This window comes from Saxophila tyrrhenica (assembly GCF_035928015.1).
Source record: "Saxophila tyrrhenica strain CCFEE 5935 chromosome Unknown scaffold_9, whole genome shotgun sequence".
NCBI classification, from domain to species: domain Eukaryota; kingdom Fungi; phylum Ascomycota; class Dothideomycetes; order Mycosphaerellales; family Extremaceae; genus Saxophila; species Saxophila tyrrhenica.
This window is the reverse complement of record NW_027041741.1, coordinates 1,151,046-1,172,375: the sequence shown is the minus strand read 5'-3', so window position 1 is coordinate 1,172,375 and position 21,330 is coordinate 1,151,046. Positions and strand designations below refer to the sequence as shown.

The following is a 21,330-nucleotide window of genomic DNA, read 5'->3' as shown; positions in this document are numbered from 1 at the left end:
TGTCTCTACCACGTGGTCTTGACCTGCGGGTACTCCTTGCTGGAGATGCCGAGATCTGCGAAGACCGTGTCGTCGCCTGCAAAACACGTTAGTGGTGTACACCACATGAAGGGGACAGACGCGCATGACTCACCAGAAATGTGCTGAACACGCAAATCATCCTCATGCTCCAGCTTCTCCAGCTCCTCCTGCGGCGTCTCCTTCGAATCGTCCTTCTGGTCCTTGTTGGTCGGCTCGAGGTTGCCGCTGTTCTCAAAGTCCTCTCCGATCAACAGCATCTGCGCGTTGGCGTAGTTGATGTACTTGGGCTGCACCGGCATCCACCCACGACCACCGAACTCCTCGACGAACTCCTTTGGCCAATCTGGGCCTTGCGGGAGCTGAGCGTTGGCGGGACCGGAAGACTCTGGGTTCTTGGCACTGAGGATGAAGCTACCCTTCGCTGCGAGGCCGACATCTTTCTGCACTTCACCCATCTCGGTCGGGATCGTGAGGTTGTAGGCGAGATGCGTGGTGCTTGGGCTGCCTGACGTGGAGACCAGCGCATACACACCTTCGCCAATCGGCGTCACTTCAGGTGTTTGACGAGTTCCGGTGGTCTTCGTGCTGTACTCGCTGCCGGAGAAGAACTCCTCTTTGAGTTGGTCCATAGACACACCCGCCTTGTCAACGAACACCATGAAGCGGTCCTTGCCAGACTTCGGCCAGACCTTCTTCGGTAGAGCGCACAAGCGGTTGTTGCCGACGTCCTGGATCGCGCCGTCTGTGATCTTAGCACCCTCCGGGAGTGGTCTCATGACCATGAAGCTGCGCTGGAGTTCCTGCACGCTCTCTGGCTCTGTGATGCCGACCCGGCCCCGAGTGAAGAAGTAGATGATGCCCTTCTCGAGCACATTGGAAGGCTGGGCCTGCTCGCGCGTCTTGTCCTCTTCGACCGCATCTGCGCTGACGTCCATGTTGGTGTCGTCAACCTTGCTCTCCTCCGTCTACGCATGGCGGTCAGCAGAGGGCGTGGGTGGCCGGATTTAAGGGATTGAGCTCACCTTGCTGGTGACACCCTCGTCCTTGTCGTCAGCCTTCACCTTGTCGAATGCGTTCGGTGCGCCAGAGGAGGTGTCTTCAGTCTTCTCGGCCTTGCTCTCGCCAGCGCCGTTGGTTGCACCCTCATCAGCCTCGGCCTTGGGCTCAGCGACCTCCTCGGTCTTGCTCTCCTCAGCACTATCGGTAGCCTCTTCACCGTTGGTTGCCTTTGCTTCCTCGCCACCTGCAGCAAGTTAGAGCCATTACATGGGTAGTTTAAAAAGTGGAACTCACCCTCAGCTTCAGCATCAGCGCCCTCCCCGGCATCCTTAATCATAGCATCCTCAGACTCAGGCTCCTCGCCAGCGTCCGGCATCGTCTCCTCGAGCGTCTTCTGCTCTTTGGAGGCTTTGGACGGCCGACCACGCTTGGCCTTCTGGCTGGTTGGTGGACTGGCCTCATCGGCCTTGCGCTTCGTGCCGCTGCTCGTCTTCTCAGCAGACTGCGGGCTGGAGTTCAGGCGGTTGGAGGAGCGTGTTCCGGCCATTGCTGTTTGCCTGCGGTCTGATTAGTTGGCAATTGATAAAGTGTGGGCGGAGAATGCTTACGCTGCGGATCTTGGTGGTTTTACTGCGGAGGTGATGTATGGAATGGAAGTAAACGTGATAGAAGTGGTAGAAGAGGTTTGTGAGTTGTAATGTTTGGACAAGTGAGGTTTAATGAAGGTTCACATTGGAAGCCGTGACCTTGACGCGTTGACGTCATGATTGCCTACTACGACGCGTGCCTTCCCGATTGGGAATCAGACTTTCGCGAACTGATGAGCCAGTGAAGTAAAGGAACACCCTGAATATCTACGCCTCTGCATGAAGAGGCAACATGGCTCAAGATGAAGATGAAAGGCTCCAAAATGAGGTTTCCCTCCTGGAGGCCATGTATCCTGACCAAGTAGCATTCAACACCAAGACGAGAGAGCTAAAGTACGCCCTGGACAGCAGCAACTCCTTCACTTTGCGTCTTCCCGCTGGCTACCTCACAGACAGCCTGCCGGACATTGTCTCAGCCAGCATAGACAAAGCGGATCGCAGGGAGCAACTAAGGCAGCATGCGAAGACTCTCAATACTGGAGAAGAGGTACTGGACTCTATCATTGCTGCATTCTCCGACCTTTTACAAGCAGCGGCCATAGACAGTGAGAGAGCTTTGGACCAGAACTCGCAGGCCAGTATCTCAAATGATATTGCACAGGCCACAGTGGTCGTATGGCTTCACCACCTCCTCAACACCAATAAGCGGAAGCAAGCTCTCTCGCCTCCGTCGCCAGGAGTATCTGGTCTCACGAAGCCTGGCTACCCTGGCGTACTCATCTTTTCCGGTCCCAGCCAAGCGGTTCACGAGCATGTCAATGAGTTGAAGGGCTTGAATTGGGCAGCCTTCCAAGTCCGGCTGGAAGAAGACGAAGCGTGGACATTCGCCCACGGCTCAGGAGTCAAAGAAGTCGAATCGATGAAGGAGGTCGTTGCTGAAGTGGGTGAGGCGAAGAAGGAGCTGTTCATGGAGGCTATGAGGATGAAGTGAAGACCAAGGATTATCTATCCAAAGAATCTGGACTAATGCTGAGGTACCTCACCGATGCAGTCGTGCCCTTCTTGAACCTCGAATCCTGCCGTCGATACCGCAAAAGCTCCTGGTCATCCTCCTTAATAGCCACCATATCGAACCGCACCCGCGCTTCTGCAAGATACTTCGGCAGCGGATCCTGGCCCTTCAGGTCCTCCTCCCGGACCTCATGATCGATTTCCGCACCACGGGCAGCTCGGAAGATGGTGGAGAAGTTGTTGCTATAGCAGGCGCCATTCAGAAACATCGTCACGCAGCCGATCGCGGCGGCTAAAGCAGCGAGGCCGACTGCTGCGCCGTATGCGATCCACAGCTTCAGGGCTGAGTAGACGTAGATGTTTTGGAAGGCTGGCAGGGTTACTTTGACTGGCGACGGTGCGTATGCGGATGAGTAGTTCGGCCTGGACTCGGTATCAGCACCACGTGGATTATCTCCTCCAGGCTGGCAGACAGTATACTTACTGCAGCGCCCCGGAACTCATCAGGCTAATCGTCAAGTTCTCAAACATCTGCTCAATCGCCACCGCCAGCGGCTGCGACGAAACATCATCCTCATCTTTCAGCAGACCCTGTGTCTTCGGTTGCGACGAGTCCGCAATTTGCGCCTGAAGAGTCTCGTTCCCGAACACCATCACCTCGGCTGTGGCTCGCAGAAAATCCAACTCTTTTGTCCGCAAGAGCGAAGTGCTGAGGACGCTGGAATTGCGCTGCAATACGCTGTGTCCGTCGATAGACACCGCGCCGATCAGGTTCGAGGTGAAAGCGTCCATAACCGCCTGGTAGGAAAACGTCGACAGCACTTTTGGCTTGGTGTAGCAACCCTCCTCCATCGATGCGGAGACATTTCCAGTCGCGCAGCCGTCGGGTTCCTGTGTGTCTGCGTTCGGACCAAGCAGTGTTGACATGACCTTCACCACCTCATCTTCTCCCGACGATGGATGCTCAATCGCCACCTCCTGCCCGCCATCGGTATACTGGAACGCTACCTGGTACTCTGAGCTATATAGCGTGCACTCAATCATTGTGCCATCAATCCAGCTTGGATACGGGGAGCCGGGGCTCTGTAAACTGTGTACCGCCGACTGACTAGCGCCGAAGACATCCGGCATGGCGACCATATAAAAGGTGATATTGCCGTCGAGCGTCGAGCCAGGAAACTGACCAGGCGCAAAAGCTATCCTGTCATGCTCCGATTCAGCGAGAAAGGGCGGTCCAACAAGCGACTCGTCTCTGAACCATCCCATATGAGCGTTCCAGGCGAGGTAGCCGTACAGCATCGTGTTGGTTGCGACGTTGCCATTCAGCGTGCCCGCAACAATGTTCCGCTGAAAAAGCTTATGCGCTGTCTCGTTCAGCTCACTGCACTTCAAAGCCGGCCCGGTGAAGTCCACCGTCCAACTCGCATTCGGAGCCGGTGAGTCGATCCGCAAGATCTTACCGCCGGACATCACGGCGTTCGCGATTTCCAGGACGTCCTGGCTGGGCCCGTTGTACAGGTACGTCCCAACGTTTGTCGGAGCAACTGGGCTGAACGTATGCATATACGGCAACGAAGCCACGAAGTTCAGACTCCTAAAATCCAGGTTCGGCACTCGCATCAGCTTCGAGGGCTCCGGAGTGACGGCAGCGGTCTGGATCGAAAGCGTAGCTGGGGTTATGATCGAGGCGATGGGAATAAGCCTGCCCTATGCCTTCAGCACTTCATGTTCCTTACAACCCCAAGCACGTGTGCAGAAGATCTTACCACGCACACCAAGCCACCCCAACAAGCGCCGGCACCCGCCACCACAACCTCACATCCCCGACCCCCAACACGCTGTTAAAGACCGAGTGCATCGCGTCCAACCTCTCCAACTTCACCCCTCCACCAAACCCACCCTCCTCATCTTTCCCACCTTCCTTTCTGTCTCTTCTGCTCGACACAGGCATCCCAACCTCCCGCCAGAAAACCTGACACCCACCCACCCCGACCGCGTACACCAGACACGCTTTCACCAGGAAAGCGAGCGCGGTGCCGAGGGCTATATTCGCTTCTTGTTTCGAGATCGGGGAGGAGGGGGAGAAGAAAGGTCCGCTGGAGGTGGGGCGGGAGGCGAGGTGGGTGTAGAAGAGGTGGTGGGTTGTTATGAAGAGGAGGGCGAGGATGAAGGAGAGGGCCATTGAGATGGGGGCGAGGTAGGGGAGGGTTGATAGGGATGGGAGGGCCATTTTGGAGAGGCTGATAAAGAGATATTTGGAGAAGAAGGATGGGATGCGAGAGGAGACTGTGGGATGAGTTGAGCGGAGGGGGAGCGGAACTTATGTTGTGCAACTTATGCTGCTGTAGACGTTGTGTATTACCTGGAGTTGGTACCTTGAGAGCCGCGCCGCAATGCTGCAGCTGCGATAGCACGGTAAATATGCGCAAAACCGCTGGGGCAAGCGCTTCTAGGCCTTCTATCTGTTTTTATAGAGTAGAGATACATCTGGTCGAGTAATGTTGACCCGTTTGGCGACGTGAGGTGGTTTGTTAAGCGCCGCGGCCGGATCCGCTGGGGTGGTAGAGCGCTGAGCGCTTGGGATGAAACGCCAACAACTCCTGCGATTCTGGCCGACGAGATTATCTCCACCGTCGATTGTCGTTTGGTATGAGTTTACCTTTGCATCGACATTCGATGGCCGGTGGCCTTTCTTGCGAAAGTCCGCGAGCTTGTGGTGGATTCGAGCAGCCGGTGTTGGTTGGATGTGCTCCATGCCCAACGCGCAGCACTTGGGCTAGACATTTGACCGGTCGGACGAACTTCCTGCGCCCTTCCGTTGAGTATTATCGTTTACAACAGCCTCATTCGTTCAACGACCATCATGACCCTGCTCCTGCGCTTGCGCCTCCGCCTGCCCAATCTCATTACTCCCCTCATCATAGAACTCAATATCCCCATCCTCCCCCAACCGTCCCTTCCGCAAATACTGCCCCTTCTCCTTCAGAATATCCTCGAGCGTGATGCCCTTGTCGGAGAAGATCTTCATGTGGTCGCTGATCAAGTGGCGGTTCTTGCAGCCGGAGCAGGTGATGAGGGTGGTGCCGAAGTGGTAGGCTTGCTTGGTGACGCGGTGGGAGGAGCGGTTCATGCATTTGCGGCAGGTGAAGGTCTGTGGTTATCATTAGTTATTGCGTGACCTGGGGCGAGAGTGGTTGCAGGGCGCATACCAGCTCGTAGGCGGGCTCCAGGGCTTTGCGCGCCGCGACGTCGTCACCCTCTGCATCTGTATTCTCCGCCGACTCGGCTGGTCGATCTGTAAGAGGCTTTGCTTCCGACGATTCGCGCCGGATCTGGGTTGCGATGCTGCTCGACGGGACGTGTTTGCACTGTCGCAACGCCGCGGGAGTGGTCGATACTAGGTGCCTTCGTGGCACCGCCGCCGACTGGGCTATCCGGAAGGGCGCATTATAGTTTCTATAGGCTTGTCGCGAGGATCTCGCGATCTGGCGTAGCGCTGTATTGGCATTCATCGTGGTCGGTGGTGGAAGGTCTGCAAACAGTCGAGAGGGAGCTCTGGAATGCGACTTTGACCTCATCCGGTGACGACTTTTACGCTTTTGCCCTGCAGATCTCAGGCACCAAGGCTGCATCCGCCCAAACCACGAACTCGAGATATGCGTCCTACCCAAAACATCTCCTCTACTCTTCGCTGCCTACATTCACTCTACATCCACTGGACTCACTCCTTGTTCTACACCTGACTTCATCGTCGAACCCGATCGCACCGCAACAGTCCGCCCGCGACACACACCCACCGCGACCAGCACCTACCCCGCCAAGCGCATGTGCATACAACAACTTTTTGAGCACGACTAGAGCGCAAGGAGAACGACCATACAGCAAAGCCCACGATGGCATCGTCGGCGGTGAGAGGAAGGGCAAAGATCAGGCCACCGAGAAAGGTTAGTCTTTACTGCTTTGTTCGCTTTCACATGCCTCCCACCTTCACGCAACCTCACTACATTCACGGCTTCTCTCATGTCGCGAGGCCTCGCTTTCACTACCCACCACTGTGCTCGACCAAACCTGCAACATGGCTAATCAACGTCAGGGTCTCAACGTACCAGACATCGACTTCGAAACCACCTGGGGCGTGCTCGAGAAGGCCTTCCTAGAGATCCACACAAAGAACGCCTCGGCGCTATCCTTTGAGGAGCTCTACCGCAATGCCTACAAGATCGTGCTCAAGAAGAAGGGCGAGGAGCTCTACAACAAGGTGGCAGAGTTTGAGGCACGGTGGCTGAGCAGTGAAGTGCGGATGAAGATCGTTGCGACCATAACACCACCTCTACAGCTGCTTACAGAAGGGAGTGGCGGGAGGGCGTTGTCTTCGACGGCGGAGAGGAGAACCGCCGGCGAGAACTTCCTACGGACGCTGAAGGAGTCGTGGGAGGATCATGGGGTGTGTATGGGCATGCTTACGGATGTGTTGATGTACATGGTGAGTACTCAGGCACAGCAACATGCTGCGAACGATGGCACTGACTTGGAGAAGGACCGAGTATATTGCACCGACCACAGACAACCATCAATCTTCGCGAAAGCAATGGGCCTATTCCGCGACCAAATCCTGGGCTCACTCGATCGACCGAACGGCACACAACTGGCTGAGAGCTTGACAAAAGTCATACTCGACCAGATACAGATGGACCGAGACGGCGAGAAGATCGACCAGCACCTCATCAAAGCCAACGTCTACATGCTCGAAGGCCTCTACCATTCAGATCAAGAGGTGGAGGAGGAGAAGCTATACCTCCAGCTGTTCGAGCCACACTTCCTCAGCACTTCCGCCGCGTTCTATAGGGAAGAAGGTGAGAGGCTGCTGAAAGAGTCGGACGCAGGCACATACTGCAAGGAGGCAAAGAGACGGATAGATGAGGAGAGCGATCGATGTCGATCAACAATCTCTGAGTCAACTACTCCGAAAATCCAAAAAGTGGTGGAGGATGAGCTGATACGGCACAAGATGAAGGGCCTGATTGAGATGGATAGTGGTGTGCAGTACATGATCGACAACGACAAGTTCCACGAGCTTGGCCTTGTGTTTGAGCTCGAATCGCGGGTGGACGCTAGGAAACCCGAGCTCACCAAGGCGATCGTCAGCATTGTCCAGGACATGGGTGCTGCGATCAACAAGGCTGCCGAGACGACATCGGTTGCACCCCCTGCGCCTGCAGGCCAAGATGACGCTGGGGAGGACAAGCCGAAAGCTGGTAGTACGAGGCAAATCAACCAGCAGACGGCTGCGGCGCTGAAGTGGGTGGAGGATGTCCTGGCATTGAAAGAGCGCTTCGATGTCTTCTGGAAGACGTCCTTCAACTCGGATCAAACAATTTCGACAGCATTAACGCGCAGCATCTCCGAAGTCATAAACGCATTCAACCGCAGCAGCGAGTACATCTCCCTCTTCATCGACGAGAACATGAAGAAGGGCATCCGCGACAAGAGCGAAGCTGAGATCGACGCCACGCTCGAGCAGGCCATTGTCACTCTTCGCTATTTACAGGACAAGGACATCTTCGAGACGTACTACAAGAAGCATCTCTGCAAGCGTTTGCTGCTGAAGAAGAGCCAGAGCATCGACGTGGAGAAGCAGATGATTTCACGGATGAAGATCGAGCTCGGCAACTCCTTCACGCTCAAGCTGGAAGCCATGTTCAAGGACATGACACTGTCGGAAGAGCTGACAGGCGGCTACCGCTCACACATCGCCCGCCTTGGCCAAGCCGACACGAAGCGCGTCGACCTCAGCATCAACGTCCTCACCTCCATGACCTGGCCGCTCGAAGCCTTCCGCGGCGCCGGCGAAGACGAGCGTGAATCCCGCAACAACCTCCTCTTCCCCGGCTCCATCGAGCGCATCAAGACCGGCTTCGAGCGCTTCTACGCCGAGAGGTATTCCGGTCGGAAGCTGACCTGGCAGACCAACATGGGCGACGCGGATATGAAAGCCACTTTCCCACGCTCCCGCAACGGCAAGCCCATGACCCACGACATCAACTGCTCGACGTACGGCATGCTGATCCTGCTCCTCTTCAACGACCTCCCCACTACCCAGTCCCTCACGCTCGAGGAGATCCAGGCGAAGACCAACATCCCCTTGAACGACCTGAAGCGCAACCTGCAATCCCTGGCTGTAGCGCCGAAGACGCGCTTCCTGGTGAAGGAGCCGATGAGCCGCGAGATAAACCCCGGCGACCGCTTCAGGTATAACGAAGACTTCAGCAGCAAGATCATCAAGATCAAAGTCGGCGTTGTTTCGGCGGGAAATAAAGTGGAAGGCGAGAAGGAGCGCAAGGAGACGGAGAAGAAGAACAACGATTCCCGCGGCTTCGCCATCGAGGCGGCTGTTGTAAGGATCATGAAGTACGTGTCCCAACCCACCCTTCTACACTTACAATATACCGTGGAATTGGTATGCTGACTTTTACCAACAGACAGAGGAAGGAGTTATCGCACGCCCAGCTTCTTACGGAGACGCTGACGGTGCTGTCCGGGCAGTTCAGGCCGGATGTGAATATGATCAAGAAGCGGATTGAGAGTTTGATTGAGCGGGAGTACTTGGAGCGGTTGGAGGAGGCGGCTGTGCCGAGTTATCGGTATTTGGCGTAGAGGTTTCGTCTACTCTCTACCGGGTGTGATGGGAGGGTTAGTATTTGCTTGCATGGGACGGCGCTGCTGGGGAGGGGAAATGGGATATACCATGGAGACCGCATCAGAAGGGCTTTTCTGCATGGAGGCCATGAGGATTAAGATGGGAATGGGCATATGGTCGGAGTATGATGAGGAACAGCGAGGCGCTCTGGCGAACTTGCTTGCTTGGAGAAAAATGCAGTGTTTCTCCTCGGTAGGTATGTAGCTGTCTTTCGCAGCAGAGTACACCTTTCAAACGTTCCAGAGTGCGATCACGACCAGATTCCATCCAGTCCTCTAAATGACGGCTCGGGTCAGCGTGCATGGTGCAACCTTGGGTTGTCGTCGATGCAGCTATATATGGATGTTATGTGAGTTTTGATTCATCGTCAGGATCGGGGTTGAGATGCTTATGTTGGCTGAAGCGTTCGGTGGAGGTTTCATGTTGATGGATCGTGGTTGGGAGGCAATGTACATTGTTCCCCATTTGCCCTGGTTACCACGTGAGAGCAATGCAAGGGAAGGCTCGACCGTCGCTGTGGGTTTGACCTCACCCTATACCAGCGTCCCAACTTCCATATTACCGCCGCCGACGATTCCGAAGTACATCTCCGCGAAGGAGCATCAACCTCGAATGTCGAATTAACACACGGGCGCTTACCCCAGAACAGCGACGTCGTCTGGTTCCTGCGTCGTTGGCTGCAGGCTTCCCGGGAGATTGGCGCTAGCGACGCCACGCGAAGGCGAATCTCCAATTGTGGGACCGCGCTCTGCCGTTTAATCAAACCTCCTGAACCCTCCACGATCCTTTGGGAGGGCTGTTGGGGATTCTGCTGGTCGCTGGGCGGCGCAGAAGGGCGGGTGTGGGACGCCACCGTCACGGTGTTGACGTTGTCGCCTCTTCTCGTGCATGTGTTGGCTGTATCTGATGCTGCTGGCTTCGGTTCGTCAGAATATCCTCGCCGAAGCGTTCGGAAGAGAGATGTCGCACAGACACGAATAGTCTCCACGCGCAGTGAAACACACGATCCCTCGGCGTAGCATGGGCTCCGGCGCAATCTTGAAGTTGACGGTTTGGCAGGGCCGCCCCTTACGGTCGTCGGGCACACCCCTGCTCGCATCAAAAGCAGCTCTTCCCCAAATCCACCTTTCCTTCCCCTTCTTCTCTTCCTGCTGTACAGACTTCCCTTTGCGCACCGCTGCTGTCTCTCGCCGATTGAGCATTCTTTGCTCGTTACGCTCGTTGTCCGCAAGGACTCAACCACACTCTTTTGCCGTCTACTTCACGCTCATTCAGCAGCAGCAACCTCCCGCCCGGCGCGTCGATAAAGCAACCAACAACATCGCAACTATACCCAGGAGTTTCTGTGAACTCTAAATTCGAAAGACATACCTCGCAATGGCTCCGATCAGCCAGCTTTCCGTGCTGGCGTTTGCGTCTGCTGCGCTCGCCGTCCCGCACGCCGCGCACAACCACAAGCGTCACGCCCACCCTGGCGCGCCGCCTGCGTATGGTGGTGAGGCGCCCCCGGCTTATGGCGCGTCGTCTTCGGCTGGTGCTGTGAGCAGCTCTGCCGGCGCCTATGGCTCTTCCTCCATGCCAGCAGGCTGGGGATCTTCGTCCTCTGCGGCTGCCTACGGGTCGTCTTCCTCCGGTGCGGCTGTGTCCAGCTCTGCTGGTGCATATGGATCTTCTTCCATGCCCGCTGGGTACGGATCGTCTTCGTCTGGCGCGGCCGTGAGCAGCTCCGCCGTCCCAAGCTACAGCTACTCTTTCTCCGGATCTGCATCTTCTGGGTACGCTGGCCCGACTGGCGGGTACGCGCACCCATCTGGATCCAGCGCATGGGGCAGCACTGGCTACGCGCACCCCACTGGATCGTACTCCGGCCCGGCTTCGTACAGCACCTGCACTGAGACCTCGACTCTCATCTACCGCAGCACGACCGAGTACTCGACTTACTACGTCACCCACACCCTCTACCCCAGCGCCCCAGCTTCCTCGGCTGGTGCTGGATCCAGCTCTGCCTCTGCTCCTGGTGGCTACCAATCTGGTGGTTCGCCATCCGGTGGCATGCCGTCTGGCGGTGCTCCTTCCGGATACGCTCCTTCGGGATCCGCTGTTTCGCCCGCCAACTCCGGCTCTCCAGACTCCCCTGAGGGCACTTGCGTTCCCGACGTGACCGTCACCACCACCGAGAAGTCGACCATCTACGTGACCGTTGGCCCCAGCTCTTCTTCTGCTGCCGCCCCATCGCCATCCGGAGGCTACCCAGGATCGTGGGAGCCTGCGCCATCCGCCTCTTCCGCCGAGGCTGGATCGTCGTCCGCTCTTGTTTACTCTTCGGCTGCACCAAGCTCGTCCGCCGCTCCTTCGCCATCTGGCGGGTACCCAGGCTCGTGGGAGCCAGCGCCGACCAAGTCTTCTTCCGCTGCCCCCAGCGGTGGATACTCTGCCCCCGCTAGCAGCGCCCCAGTCGCACCAAGCAGCTACGCACCAGCACCGAGCAGCGCCCCTGCTGCCCCGTCCTCGTACGCCTCGCCTAGCTCCCCAGCTTCTTCCTCTTCCTCTGCCGCCCCATCTCCCTCCGCCCCGTCCTACGGCGGCGCATCCGGCTACAGCGGCAAGCGTGGTCTCAACTACAACGACGCCGGCCTGACCAACATGTTCGCCAAGTCCGGCCACGTCGGCTGGGCCATGAACTGGGAGTCCGACAACAAGGGCCTCGACTCCGGCGTCCCGTACATCCCAACTCTCTGGGGCACTGACAGCATGTGGACCGACATCTGGGCCGACAACGCCCAGTCGGCCATCGACAACGGCGCGCTCTGGCTCTTCGGCTTCAACGAGCCCGACATGCCATCCCAGGCCAACCTCTCCCCGCAAGCCGCCGCGGACGCGTGGAAGCAGTACATGGAGCCCTTCGCCGGCAAGGCCAAGCTCGTCGCCCCGGCCGTGACCAGCGGTGTGGGTGAGGGTCTCGGCGTCTCGTGGTTGAAGGACTTCTTGACCGCGTGCTCGGACTGCACGATCGACGCCGTCGCGCAGCATTGGTACAACAGCAACGGCAACGACGCGCAGAACTTCAAGGACACCGTCACCGGCGCGGCCGAGGCGTCAGGCAAGCCGGTGTGGGTGAATGAGTTTGGCGCGATTGGCTCGGACGAGGAGAAGAGCGAGTTCTTGCAGGAGGTGATGCCCTGGATGGACAGCAACGACAGCGTTCTGTAAGTTATCTCCCCTTCCCATCGACATGTGATGATGAATCGTTACTGACCTTGTGACTGCAGCGGCTACGGCTACTTCATGGTCTCGGACGGCATGCTCTGCTCCGGCGACGCACCCTCCACCTACGGCTCGACTTACATGGACTACTCTGGTTAGAGAGTGAAGGGGGTTGATTTTCGTAACGATCTTGGAACAAAGCAGCTGCGGAGTTGGATGGTCGCACCACGCAAGGGAGCAAGCAAGGCAAGATCTGTTGCATGTGATTAGGGATATGTACGTCGTCTTTTTTTAAAACTATCTTCGTGTAAATGTGTATTTTGAGAAAAAGACAAATCTTCTGCGGGATCAGGCGTAAGAGGGACTGTTGGTGAGTGATGAAGGGAGAGAAGGTGAGTGAGCGAGTGAATTCATATACTGTGGTATGGGCGATGCTGTGCCGCCTTGCAGCATGGGTTGTAGGCGCTGGGTAATTTACATTCCTCCTACGCGAGGTGTTGGTTCGGCGCTTCGACTTCCACAGCGTGAGGAAGACTGGCACCGCTGCTGAGAAGGAGACGTTCGCAGACGATGTTTATTAGCAGAAGGTCGAGCATGTTGCGCAATGTGTTGACATCTGATGCCGTGAACGTGAAGTCAGCTTCTCGTCCGCCACCAAGGACGGCACGCTTGACTTCTGCCGACAGACGACAGATGCAGGTACAGAATTTCTACGTCGGCTATCTCGAATTTTGTGGACTCGTTGCATCCTTCATTGGGTCATGGATCTTTGTGGTCGCACGTTTTCCGTGTCAAGGTCCGGTCATTGAGGCGTCCGGGATGCTGCTTAGGTCCGGGCCTCGACTATGGGAGGAAAAGTATAAAAGTGGCGAATGTTGCTCGAGGAAGAATATCAACAACAAGCTTAACATTCGAACCACGACATAGATTCACCATTGACAGACTGTAACAAATTTCAAGATGTCTCAAGACCCCAAGTCGAAACTCTCCAGCTCTGGCCAGGACTTTACGAAGACTATTCATCATGATACATACGACTTCATCAAGCCAGAGCAGTGGGATCTGAAGGGCAAGGCGGTGTTGGTCACTGGTGCTTCCAAAGGCGTGAGTCTTGTCATCCGCTCATTGAGAGAAGCACATGCTGATTCTATCTCAGGTCGGTCGTGCCGCTGCCATCAGCTTCGCAAAGGCTGGAGCCTCGTACATCGCCCTGGGCGCTCGCTCATCACTTTCAGAAACCGAGCGAGCAGTCCAAGATGAAGCAAAGCAAGCAGGCCGCCAACCACCCACGGTCCTGTCTTTGACCCTCGACGTCGCCTCCGAGTCCAGCGTCGCTCAAGCAGCCAAAGACCTCGAAGCCTCCTTCGGCCGCCTCGACATCCTCTGCAACAACGCCGGCTATCTCGAGAACTTCGCCAAAGTCGCCGAAAGTGACCCTACGGATTGGTGGCGCGTCTACGAAATCAACGTCAAGGGCGTCTACCTCTGCGCTCGCGCTTTCATCCCACTCCTGCTGAAAAGCAAAGACGGGCTGAAGACGGTGCTGAACACCTCCTCCGTCGGCGCGCACGTCGTCATGCCTGGCGCTTCGGGCTACCAGACGGGTAAACTAGCCGTCGTACGCTTCGGCGAGTTCTTGATGGCGGAGTACGGGGAGCAAGGACTGTTGTCATATGCGATTCATCCTGGTGGTGTTGCTACGGAACTCGCGCTGGGGATGCCGAAGGATTACCACGCGTTGTTGGGGGATAAGCCGGAGTTGGCGGGGGATGCGATGGTGTGGTTGACGGGAGAGCGGAGGGAGTGGTTGGGGGGGCGGTTTGTGGATGTTACGTGGGATATGGAGGAGTTTTTGGGGAAGAAGGGAAGGGTGGTGGAGGGGGGTTTGTTGAAGGTTAGGTTGGACGTTGGGTTGGAGTAGATATCAACTGTGTAGGAAGTAATATGTCCTGGTGGATATAGTTATCCTTACGAGTACAACGCCGTATTGTCGTGGACATGTGAATGCGCGGGAGCAGCCGTCCTCGTGCGCAGTTCGTGTAACTTCATTCGCCCGATTCGCCAATGGCTGCCGCTATCGAGAAATCGCAGACTGGGCTGGGGAGCTCTGCGGCGCCTCAATGCTTGAATAGTTGCGTGAAAAGCGTCGTAGTTGGTTCTGACTTTCTCCATCGCAGTTCACTTGCTCGGCATTGCTGCACTTGAGGTAGGCGCTGCTCGAGCCTTTTCCTTCATCCTCTGCGTTCAAGCGTCTTCTATCGCACATTGCATACAGAGCTTCCGCCGGCCGCCGCGCAAAGATGAGGTAGGTAAATATCTTGGGACTTTGTTGTTGAAATGCTTCCTAACATTATCCTATAGGTTCGGCCAGCAGCTCCGGAGCTCTCTGATCAAGGACTGGTATTACTACTACATCTCATACGACGAGCTCAAGAAGAGCCTACAAACCGACTTCGAGCATGTCCCCGCCATACAGCAATCCAACAAGCCTCAGCGGAAGCCCTGGAGTGAAGAGGATGAGCAGCGCTTCGTCAATAAGCTTGAGGAGGAGCTGGACAAGGTCTTCACCTTCCAGAAGGTTAAGAGTCAAGAGATCATTCGCCGTATAAAGGCCAGTGAGAAGGAGGTCAGCGAGGCTATTGAGAGGACAGAGGCTGCGCAGACTGATGAGCGGGCGAAAGCAAATGAGCCGTCGGAGGATGAGTTCATGCTGCTGGAGGAGGACTTGTCGGATATCATCGCGGATGTGCACGATCTGGCCAAGTTCACACAATTGAACTATACTGGGTTTCAGAAGATCATCAAGAAGCATGACAAGATGACAAAGTGGCATCTGAGGCCTGTATTTGCCGCGCGACTCAATGCCCGGCCTTTCTTCAAGGATGACTACGACGAGACGGTGATCAATCTTTCGAAGCTGTACGATCAAGTACGGACGCGAGGTAGCCCGATCCAGGGTGATTCTTCTGCTGGAGGCAAACAGCAGAACTTCGTGAGGCAGACTACGAAGTACTGGGTGCATCCGGACAACATCACCGAGCTGAAGCTCATCATCTTGAAGCATCTGCCTGTTTTGGTGTTCAATCCCAGCAAGGAGTTTGAAAGGAAAGACTCCGCGATCACGTCGATATACTACGACAATACCGATACCTGGGAACTGTACGAGGGTCGTCTGAAGAAGTCTGAGGGAGCAGAGGCTATTCGTCTACGATGGTATGGTGGGATGGACACCGACACTATCTTTGTGGAGCGCAAGACACATCGAGAAGACTGGACGGGAGAGAAGTCGGTCAAGGCGCGGTTTTCGCTGAAGGAGAAGAATGTCAATGCTTTTCTCCAAGGGCAGATGACAACTGCACAGGCTTTTGAGAAGATGCGGAGAGACGGCAAGAAGGGTGAGAAGGAGATTAATGATCTTGAGCAGCTCGCGAAGGAGATACAGTTCCGTGTTCTGGATCGGAGTCTTGTACCTGTGTGTCGATCCTTCTACAATCGAACGGCTTTCCAGCTACCTGGAGACGCACGCGTGCGGATATCACTGGACACAGAGCTATCGATGGTGCGAGAAGATAATTTGGGTGGCCGGAAAAGGGCAGGAAACAACTGGCGACGGATGGATATTGGCATCGATCATCCGTTCGATCAGCTGCCCGCAGAAGACATCGAGCGGTTCCCGTACGGTGTGCTAGAAGTCAAGATCCAGACTGCCGCCGGACAGGAACCGCCAGAATGGATTCGCGAACTGACCGCATCTCACCTGGTGGAGGCCGTGCCAAAGTTCTCGAAGTTCATCCATGGCTGCGCTACCCTCTTCCCTGACCGCATTGACCTTCTACCTTTCTGGTTCCCACAAATGGACGCCGATATCCGCAAACCCGTCACGCACAAGTTCGGGATCGAGCGACCTGGACACAGCACCGAAGCCAGCACGAGCGTCGGTATGGAGGACGACACTGATGACGAAATGGATGGAGAGGAAGACGGCGATGAAAGGACGCTACGGGGCGAAGAGGACAGCAACGACTCGAACATGCAGCGTCTCCGCGCAGCTAGGGACGCATTGGAGCAGCACGAGCAGGAAAGGCGAATGGAGTTGGTCAATGGCGGCGACCCCAATGTTATGGACGAGGAGGAACGCATGGCCCAGAAACCTATCGCTTCGATTGATGACGACTATCCCCTGTATGACTCCGAAGATGACGAGGATGCTCTGGAAGAGGCGAAGCGGGTTGGCGGCTGGACGTACCGATGGAAGCTTGTCAAGAGCTACGCGAGTGTGGCAGGCGATAAAGTGCTGTACACGCTCAAGATGGCCACGCCGTTCCCGAAGCCGACTCAAATACCGCCTCGAGAAGGCAAGTTTGGTCTGCCCAGTGCGGATAAAGTGCAACAGAGACGCTTCCGCGCGCCAAGGGGCAAGAAGATTCATGTACCTGTGCGAGTAGAGCCGAAGGTCTCTTTCGCCGCTGAGCGAACCTTCCTGGCCTGGGTACGCATTCCCTCCCCCTCACTAATACATCTACTAACCCAACGACCCAGCTCGAGTTCTCAATCATCCTCGGCTCCATCGCCGCCACCCTGCTCAACTTCGGCGACACGGGCTCCATGGCCTCCGCATGGGCTTTCACGATCCTCGCCGCGGTGGCGTTGTTCTACAGCATGGGCATTTTTCTCTGGCGGGTGGATAAGATCAAGAAGAAGAGGGCGGTGGATTATCATGATAAGTGGGGGCCGAGCGTGCTGTGTTTTGGGCTGGTGGTGGCGGTAGGGATTAGTTTTGGATATCGGCTGGGGCATGGGGGGGAGGGGGGTTTGAGAGGGTAAGTCGTGAGTGTGTACTTATGGAGAGCTACTGTTGCATAGGCACATAAAGCCGCCAGAACACGCTTTATCCGACGGCTCCTTCTCCGCTGGCTTTGTGCCTATAGGCTAACGGGCTCATGTACTGGCTACTGCAGTGACAGGAACAAGTCTGAGCTCTTGACCTTGCCGCTCCTCCCGCAGTCAATCGCATATGGCTGTGCATTTCAACGTGTCCACTTACCACTCGTGCCTGGGAGAACGCTGGAACGAAGCTTCAGATGCCGCTTCTACAACTAACGATGAGCTCACGATGCCAATGATAGTGACTGCACTGGCGGCACCCCCGCTCCTCTGGTAGAGAAGAGGCTCGGCAGGCTGCAATGAGGTATAAATTTGAAGCTCACACTCTGCTACGAACACACTATCCACGCAAACAGCATGAGCAAGCTCGGCGCGGCGTTTTTTAGTCGTCGTATCGAGGAGCGCAAGGATGCCATGGTGTGCTGAGTGGCGGTACCTGAGCGTAAGTTTTCGAGCGAATAAATGCATGTGACTGACGCCCTTTGACGACGATGTTCATGCTGACTGACGGGGTTTGGCCGACGATGACGTTCACTGCTGGTCAGTTATAAGCAAAGATCGTTGTCACAATTTCTGCTGGTCGAAACGTTGTTGGTTCAGCCGATGGGAATAAGGTAGAAGGCGACCTGCGGGTTTGCGTGCTATCTTGAGCCCGCAGCACCCAGCAAGATACGACCAATGCTATGGATCAACCAGAGATCCATCAATACTTCAACAGCTCACCGAGTGACATCTCGTGTTCCCGGCTGATGTGGTTCGACCTGCTCACGCTCATCTACGACTTTCCGAGCACGCAGCAGAAGCGAATACGATGTGGATTCCAATATCCAGGAAAGTCGAGCCGTTAAGGGCGCACATTGTGTGGCTATTGCAAATCCCCTGAAATCGTTGCGCCGTTTGGAACGTTTTACCTACACTCTAACCAAATTGATATACGGGAGGAACATGCTTCAGAAGCATCTCGACCCAAGGCCCCCCAATCAAAACATTCAACTCCACACCGACACTCCGCTTCATCAGTATGCAACACTGGCAGCCTCTGGGTCGAAAATATCTTGGCACTTCGACCGTGTCAGCGCCACGCCCGCCGAGTAGCCTTGAGCAGAGTACAGATCTTCCGGGATCAAGGCACAAACGCTTGGTCCGTCCACCCTAAGAATAGGAAGACTCCAAAAGCACTTCGGGAGTCCTTCCCCGAATATCACGCTTGTGTCGAGCTGGTTGCTATTGCAGTCGACCGCATTCTGGTACATCTCCACAGGGTCGATGTTGTACCCAGCGTTCGGGTCATCCAACTTGAGCAAAATCTCAGCAGCGACAGGTTTGGTGCCGCCTGGGCTGTCCACCCGCTTGGAAATGATCATACACTCGTTGTTGATGAAGCGACTGCCAGTGTCCGTGCAATCTGCCTCTGCGAGCTGGGTGTTGATGAAGACGTAGAAGTTTTGCGCCCGCATAAGTCCGGCGACAAGGTTCTGCTTGATCCTAGCATAGCCAGCTGCCAGGGCATCGTCCAAGGGTGACTCGTCCAGGTCTTCGAGAAAAGCTCCACTCGAGAAAATCTGAGCGATCGGATCAAGGCCGTCAGAGGTAGTGCCTGTGGACTGGAGGACCGCGCTGAGATCGAGGTCGGCGTCCCCACCGAACAACTTGCTGTTGAGCTTTTCGATCAAGTCGGCAGCTTTGGTGAAGGTTCCGCCCAGCTGGTCGCTGACGACTGTCCGCCATTCATCTGTCATATCGACCGGCTGCGACAAGGGATCAAGGGAGGTCTCCAAGAACAAGGCACCCCCTATAAGACCCAAGATGGCACCAATGGGTCCCGCAGCAGCCCCGATTGCGGCGGCTCCTGCAGCCGTGCCTGCCGCCGCGGCTGCAACGCCAGCCACGCCTGCGATTCCCGAGGCGACGAAGACTCCAGCTGAGACGACGCCAACAGGGTTGATTGAGCTGCCGGCTGCTTGATCGGGAGCGAAGTCGGCAATGATTTGATCGATTGAAAGAATGTCGCTGATCGTGACGTCTTGCAGCTTCTCGTGTGCCATGGTGAAGAAGTCGTGTGCGTTGGTTGCGGCAAGGCGTATAAGACGCAGGACGGGTGGTGTAAAGTTCTGGATTGGTAACGTAAAGGTCAGCCTCTCGAATATCTCCGACTCTCGCTTGAAACATGAAGGACTGAGCTCTCAAACATGTTGACAGAGAACCCCTCAAGCCATCGATGCGACTTACTTCGCAGACTACATCTGGCACAACACAGGTGCTGCCGCCAAGGGCCTTGCAGTTAAGGGGCGAGTTGAACCCGTCAGTCGTCGTCGTACCATCATCCATGGCTGTCAGCCAGTCTGTGGTTCCATTCGTGGAGAACCAGTTCTGCATGAAGTCGGTGGCCCCAGAGGGACCCCATGATGCTGGGTCGTGAGGGTCCAGTGAACAGACGCCAGCCCCGGCGGCAGGTTCTGTTGCTGGATCTTGAGCAATTGGGAAGGCGAGCGTCTGCGCCGTCAAAGCAACGAGCACGATGAGGAGTTTGGCAGCCATTGATGAGTCTGTTTGCTGTGTCGATGATAGAGTTTGTCTGTGAGATAGGAGGACATTGTGCTTCCATGTCCACGACCTTATACCTGCTTCTGTCGTCCTCTCGACATACTGCTGCGGTCAGAGGATCGTAGAGGTAACATTGCCAACGAGTTCTAAGACCTGATGTTCACTGCTATTTCATACTGCACAGTGGAAATTGAATCAACTAATTCATACCGTACAGTGGCAATATATCCAACAATGCTATCTTCAGACAGCCTTGCCAAGAGGTTGATCCTTCGCGGAGTATCAACTGTGGCCATTGGTCAACACATTTAGCTGGCCTGACTAGTCATGCAGGCAGACCATTCGTGCGTTGCCCAGCATCACTTCGCCTGGATGTACTTTCTCCATGTTGATATGTTCATGATTCTTGAGGCTTGATGGATTGCGCGAGGGATTGGAATGGCGGACACAGCCTCGTTGGCACGATGTAACCACGAGAAGATGTTGTCTTCGGCGCATCAGTGCAAGAAAGTCAGGGATAGGAGGTTATATATCTCCAGCGAGCTCACCTCATCGACAGCATCCAATTCAGTCAATTGCTACCCCAGCGTCCTCCACAAGTACAATCACCCCACGAAGAGACACCATAGCACCTCGCCCAACCCCAGCCGTTGCGATGCTCACCACCCTTTTGCTTTTCATCGGTCTCACTTCCGCTTACAAGTCGACCGTCAACCTTTACCACGGTCCTGGTTGCAACTTTCCAGCGACGTACTTTGTCGGGACCTGCGAGGGCAAGTAAGTGCTATGAATCTGTTGACCCGACGTCTTGCGAGCATCACTAATCCTTCTGTGTTACAGCTGTTACCAATACGACTCCTTCGACTCCATCTGGACGGTCGGAAATGGAGCACCTTCTGGCACCTTGCGCTGTCATGCATACTCCGACGCCAACTGCAAGGATGAGATCACGGATACTGGTGACACCGGTGGGGATGGTAAATGTTCGGAGGCGAAGGGTGCTAAGTCTGTGATCTGTTACTCGGGGTGCTGATATAGTGGGAGGGGCAATCATAGGACCGTGCGTGCTCGTTGTGGCTGGCCCAGATGTTTGAGGTGATGGGGAACTCGCCTAGAGCATGGGGGCGTAGGGTTGCGTCTCAAATATCGGTTTGGAAATAGCTTGCAAGTAGGTAGAGCCGTCGGAAAGGGTGTCTGGTTTGGAACGATGCATGTGTGTAGCGCAGCCTGTATCAACCGTTTTACGGACAGGAGCTCCTCTCGGTGAAGTGTCCACTTGTGGAAGATGAGAATGCCATGAGATCTAGGATAGAAGTCCGTACACTGCTGATCGAGGGCATAACCCGGCAAGGTGTAAGCTTCATCAGATATGCAGAATATTAT

The 21,330-nt window shown here is 55.7% G+C and overlaps 8 protein-coding genes across 8 annotated transcripts; 4 read left to right on the top strand and 4 right to left on the bottom strand.

Annotated features, from left to right (window-relative positions):
• Positions 1-5: 5 nt before the first annotated feature.
• LTR77_006399 (uncharacterized protein) lies at positions 6-1,567 on the bottom strand (the record flags this gene model as incomplete). Its single annotated transcript, XM_064803641.1, has 4 exons — positions 6-76; positions 134-986; positions 1,044-1,264; positions 1,315-1,567. 4 exons carry the CDS (start codon positions 1,565-1,567, stop codon positions 6-8), a joined length of 1,398 nt encoding a protein of 465 aa, XP_064658556.1.
• A 1,041-nt stretch (positions 1,568-2,608) lies between these two features.
• Positions 2,609-4,848, bottom strand: LTR77_006398 (uncharacterized protein; the record flags this gene model as incomplete). The annotated part of the gene is made up of 3 exons (XM_064803640.1): positions 2,609-3,041; positions 3,103-4,320; positions 4,385-4,848. 3 exons carry the CDS (start codon positions 4,846-4,848, stop codon positions 2,609-2,611), a joined length of 2,115 nt encoding a protein of 704 aa, XP_064658555.1.
• A 621-nt stretch (positions 4,849-5,469) lies between these two features.
• On the bottom strand, positions 5,470-6,130 carry LTR77_006397 (uncharacterized protein; the record flags this gene model as incomplete). The annotated part of the gene is made up of 2 exons (XM_064803639.1): positions 5,470-5,769; positions 5,828-6,130. The coding sequence occupies 2 exons, from the start codon at positions 6,128-6,130 to the stop codon at positions 5,470-5,472; spliced, it is 603 nt and encodes a 200-aa protein (XP_064658554.1).
• A 563-nt stretch (positions 6,131-6,693) lies between these two features.
• Positions 6,694-9,272, top strand: LTR77_006396 (uncharacterized protein; the record flags this gene model as incomplete). The annotated part of the gene is made up of 2 exons (XM_064803638.1): positions 6,694-9,026; positions 9,098-9,272. 2 exons carry the CDS (start codon positions 6,694-6,696, stop codon positions 9,270-9,272), a joined length of 2,508 nt encoding a protein of 835 aa, XP_064658553.1.
• A 1,420-nt stretch (positions 9,273-10,692) lies between these two features.
• LTR77_006395 (uncharacterized protein) lies at positions 10,693-12,678 on the top strand (the record flags this gene model as incomplete). Its single annotated transcript, XM_064803637.1, has 2 exons — positions 10,693-12,521; positions 12,585-12,678. 2 exons carry the CDS (start codon positions 10,693-10,695, stop codon positions 12,676-12,678), a joined length of 1,923 nt encoding a protein of 640 aa, XP_064658552.1.
• An 801-nt stretch (positions 12,679-13,479) lies between these two features.
• On the top strand, positions 13,480-14,440 carry LTR77_006394 (uncharacterized protein; the record flags this gene model as incomplete). Its single annotated transcript, XM_064803636.1, has 2 exons — positions 13,480-13,623; positions 13,676-14,440. The coding sequence occupies 2 exons, from the start codon at positions 13,480-13,482 to the stop codon at positions 14,438-14,440; spliced, it is 909 nt and encodes a 302-aa protein (XP_064658551.1).
• A 379-nt stretch (positions 14,441-14,819) lies between these two features.
• VTC4 (vacuolar transporter chaperone) lies at positions 14,820-17,452 on the top strand (the record flags this gene model as incomplete). The annotated part of the gene is made up of 4 exons (XM_064803635.1): positions 14,820-14,824; positions 14,881-17,008; positions 17,059-17,339; positions 17,383-17,452. The coding sequence occupies 4 exons, from the start codon at positions 14,820-14,822 to the stop codon at positions 17,450-17,452; spliced, it is 2,484 nt and encodes an 827-aa protein (XP_064658550.1).
• A 967-nt stretch (positions 17,453-18,419) lies between these two features.
• On the bottom strand, positions 18,420-19,941 carry LTR77_006392 (uncharacterized protein; the record flags this gene model as incomplete). The annotated part of the gene is made up of 2 exons (XM_064803634.1): positions 18,420-19,514; positions 19,633-19,941. The coding sequence occupies 2 exons, from the start codon at positions 19,939-19,941 to the stop codon at positions 18,420-18,422; spliced, it is 1,404 nt and encodes a 467-aa protein (XP_064658549.1).
• Positions 19,942-21,330: the final 1,389 nt, after the last annotated feature.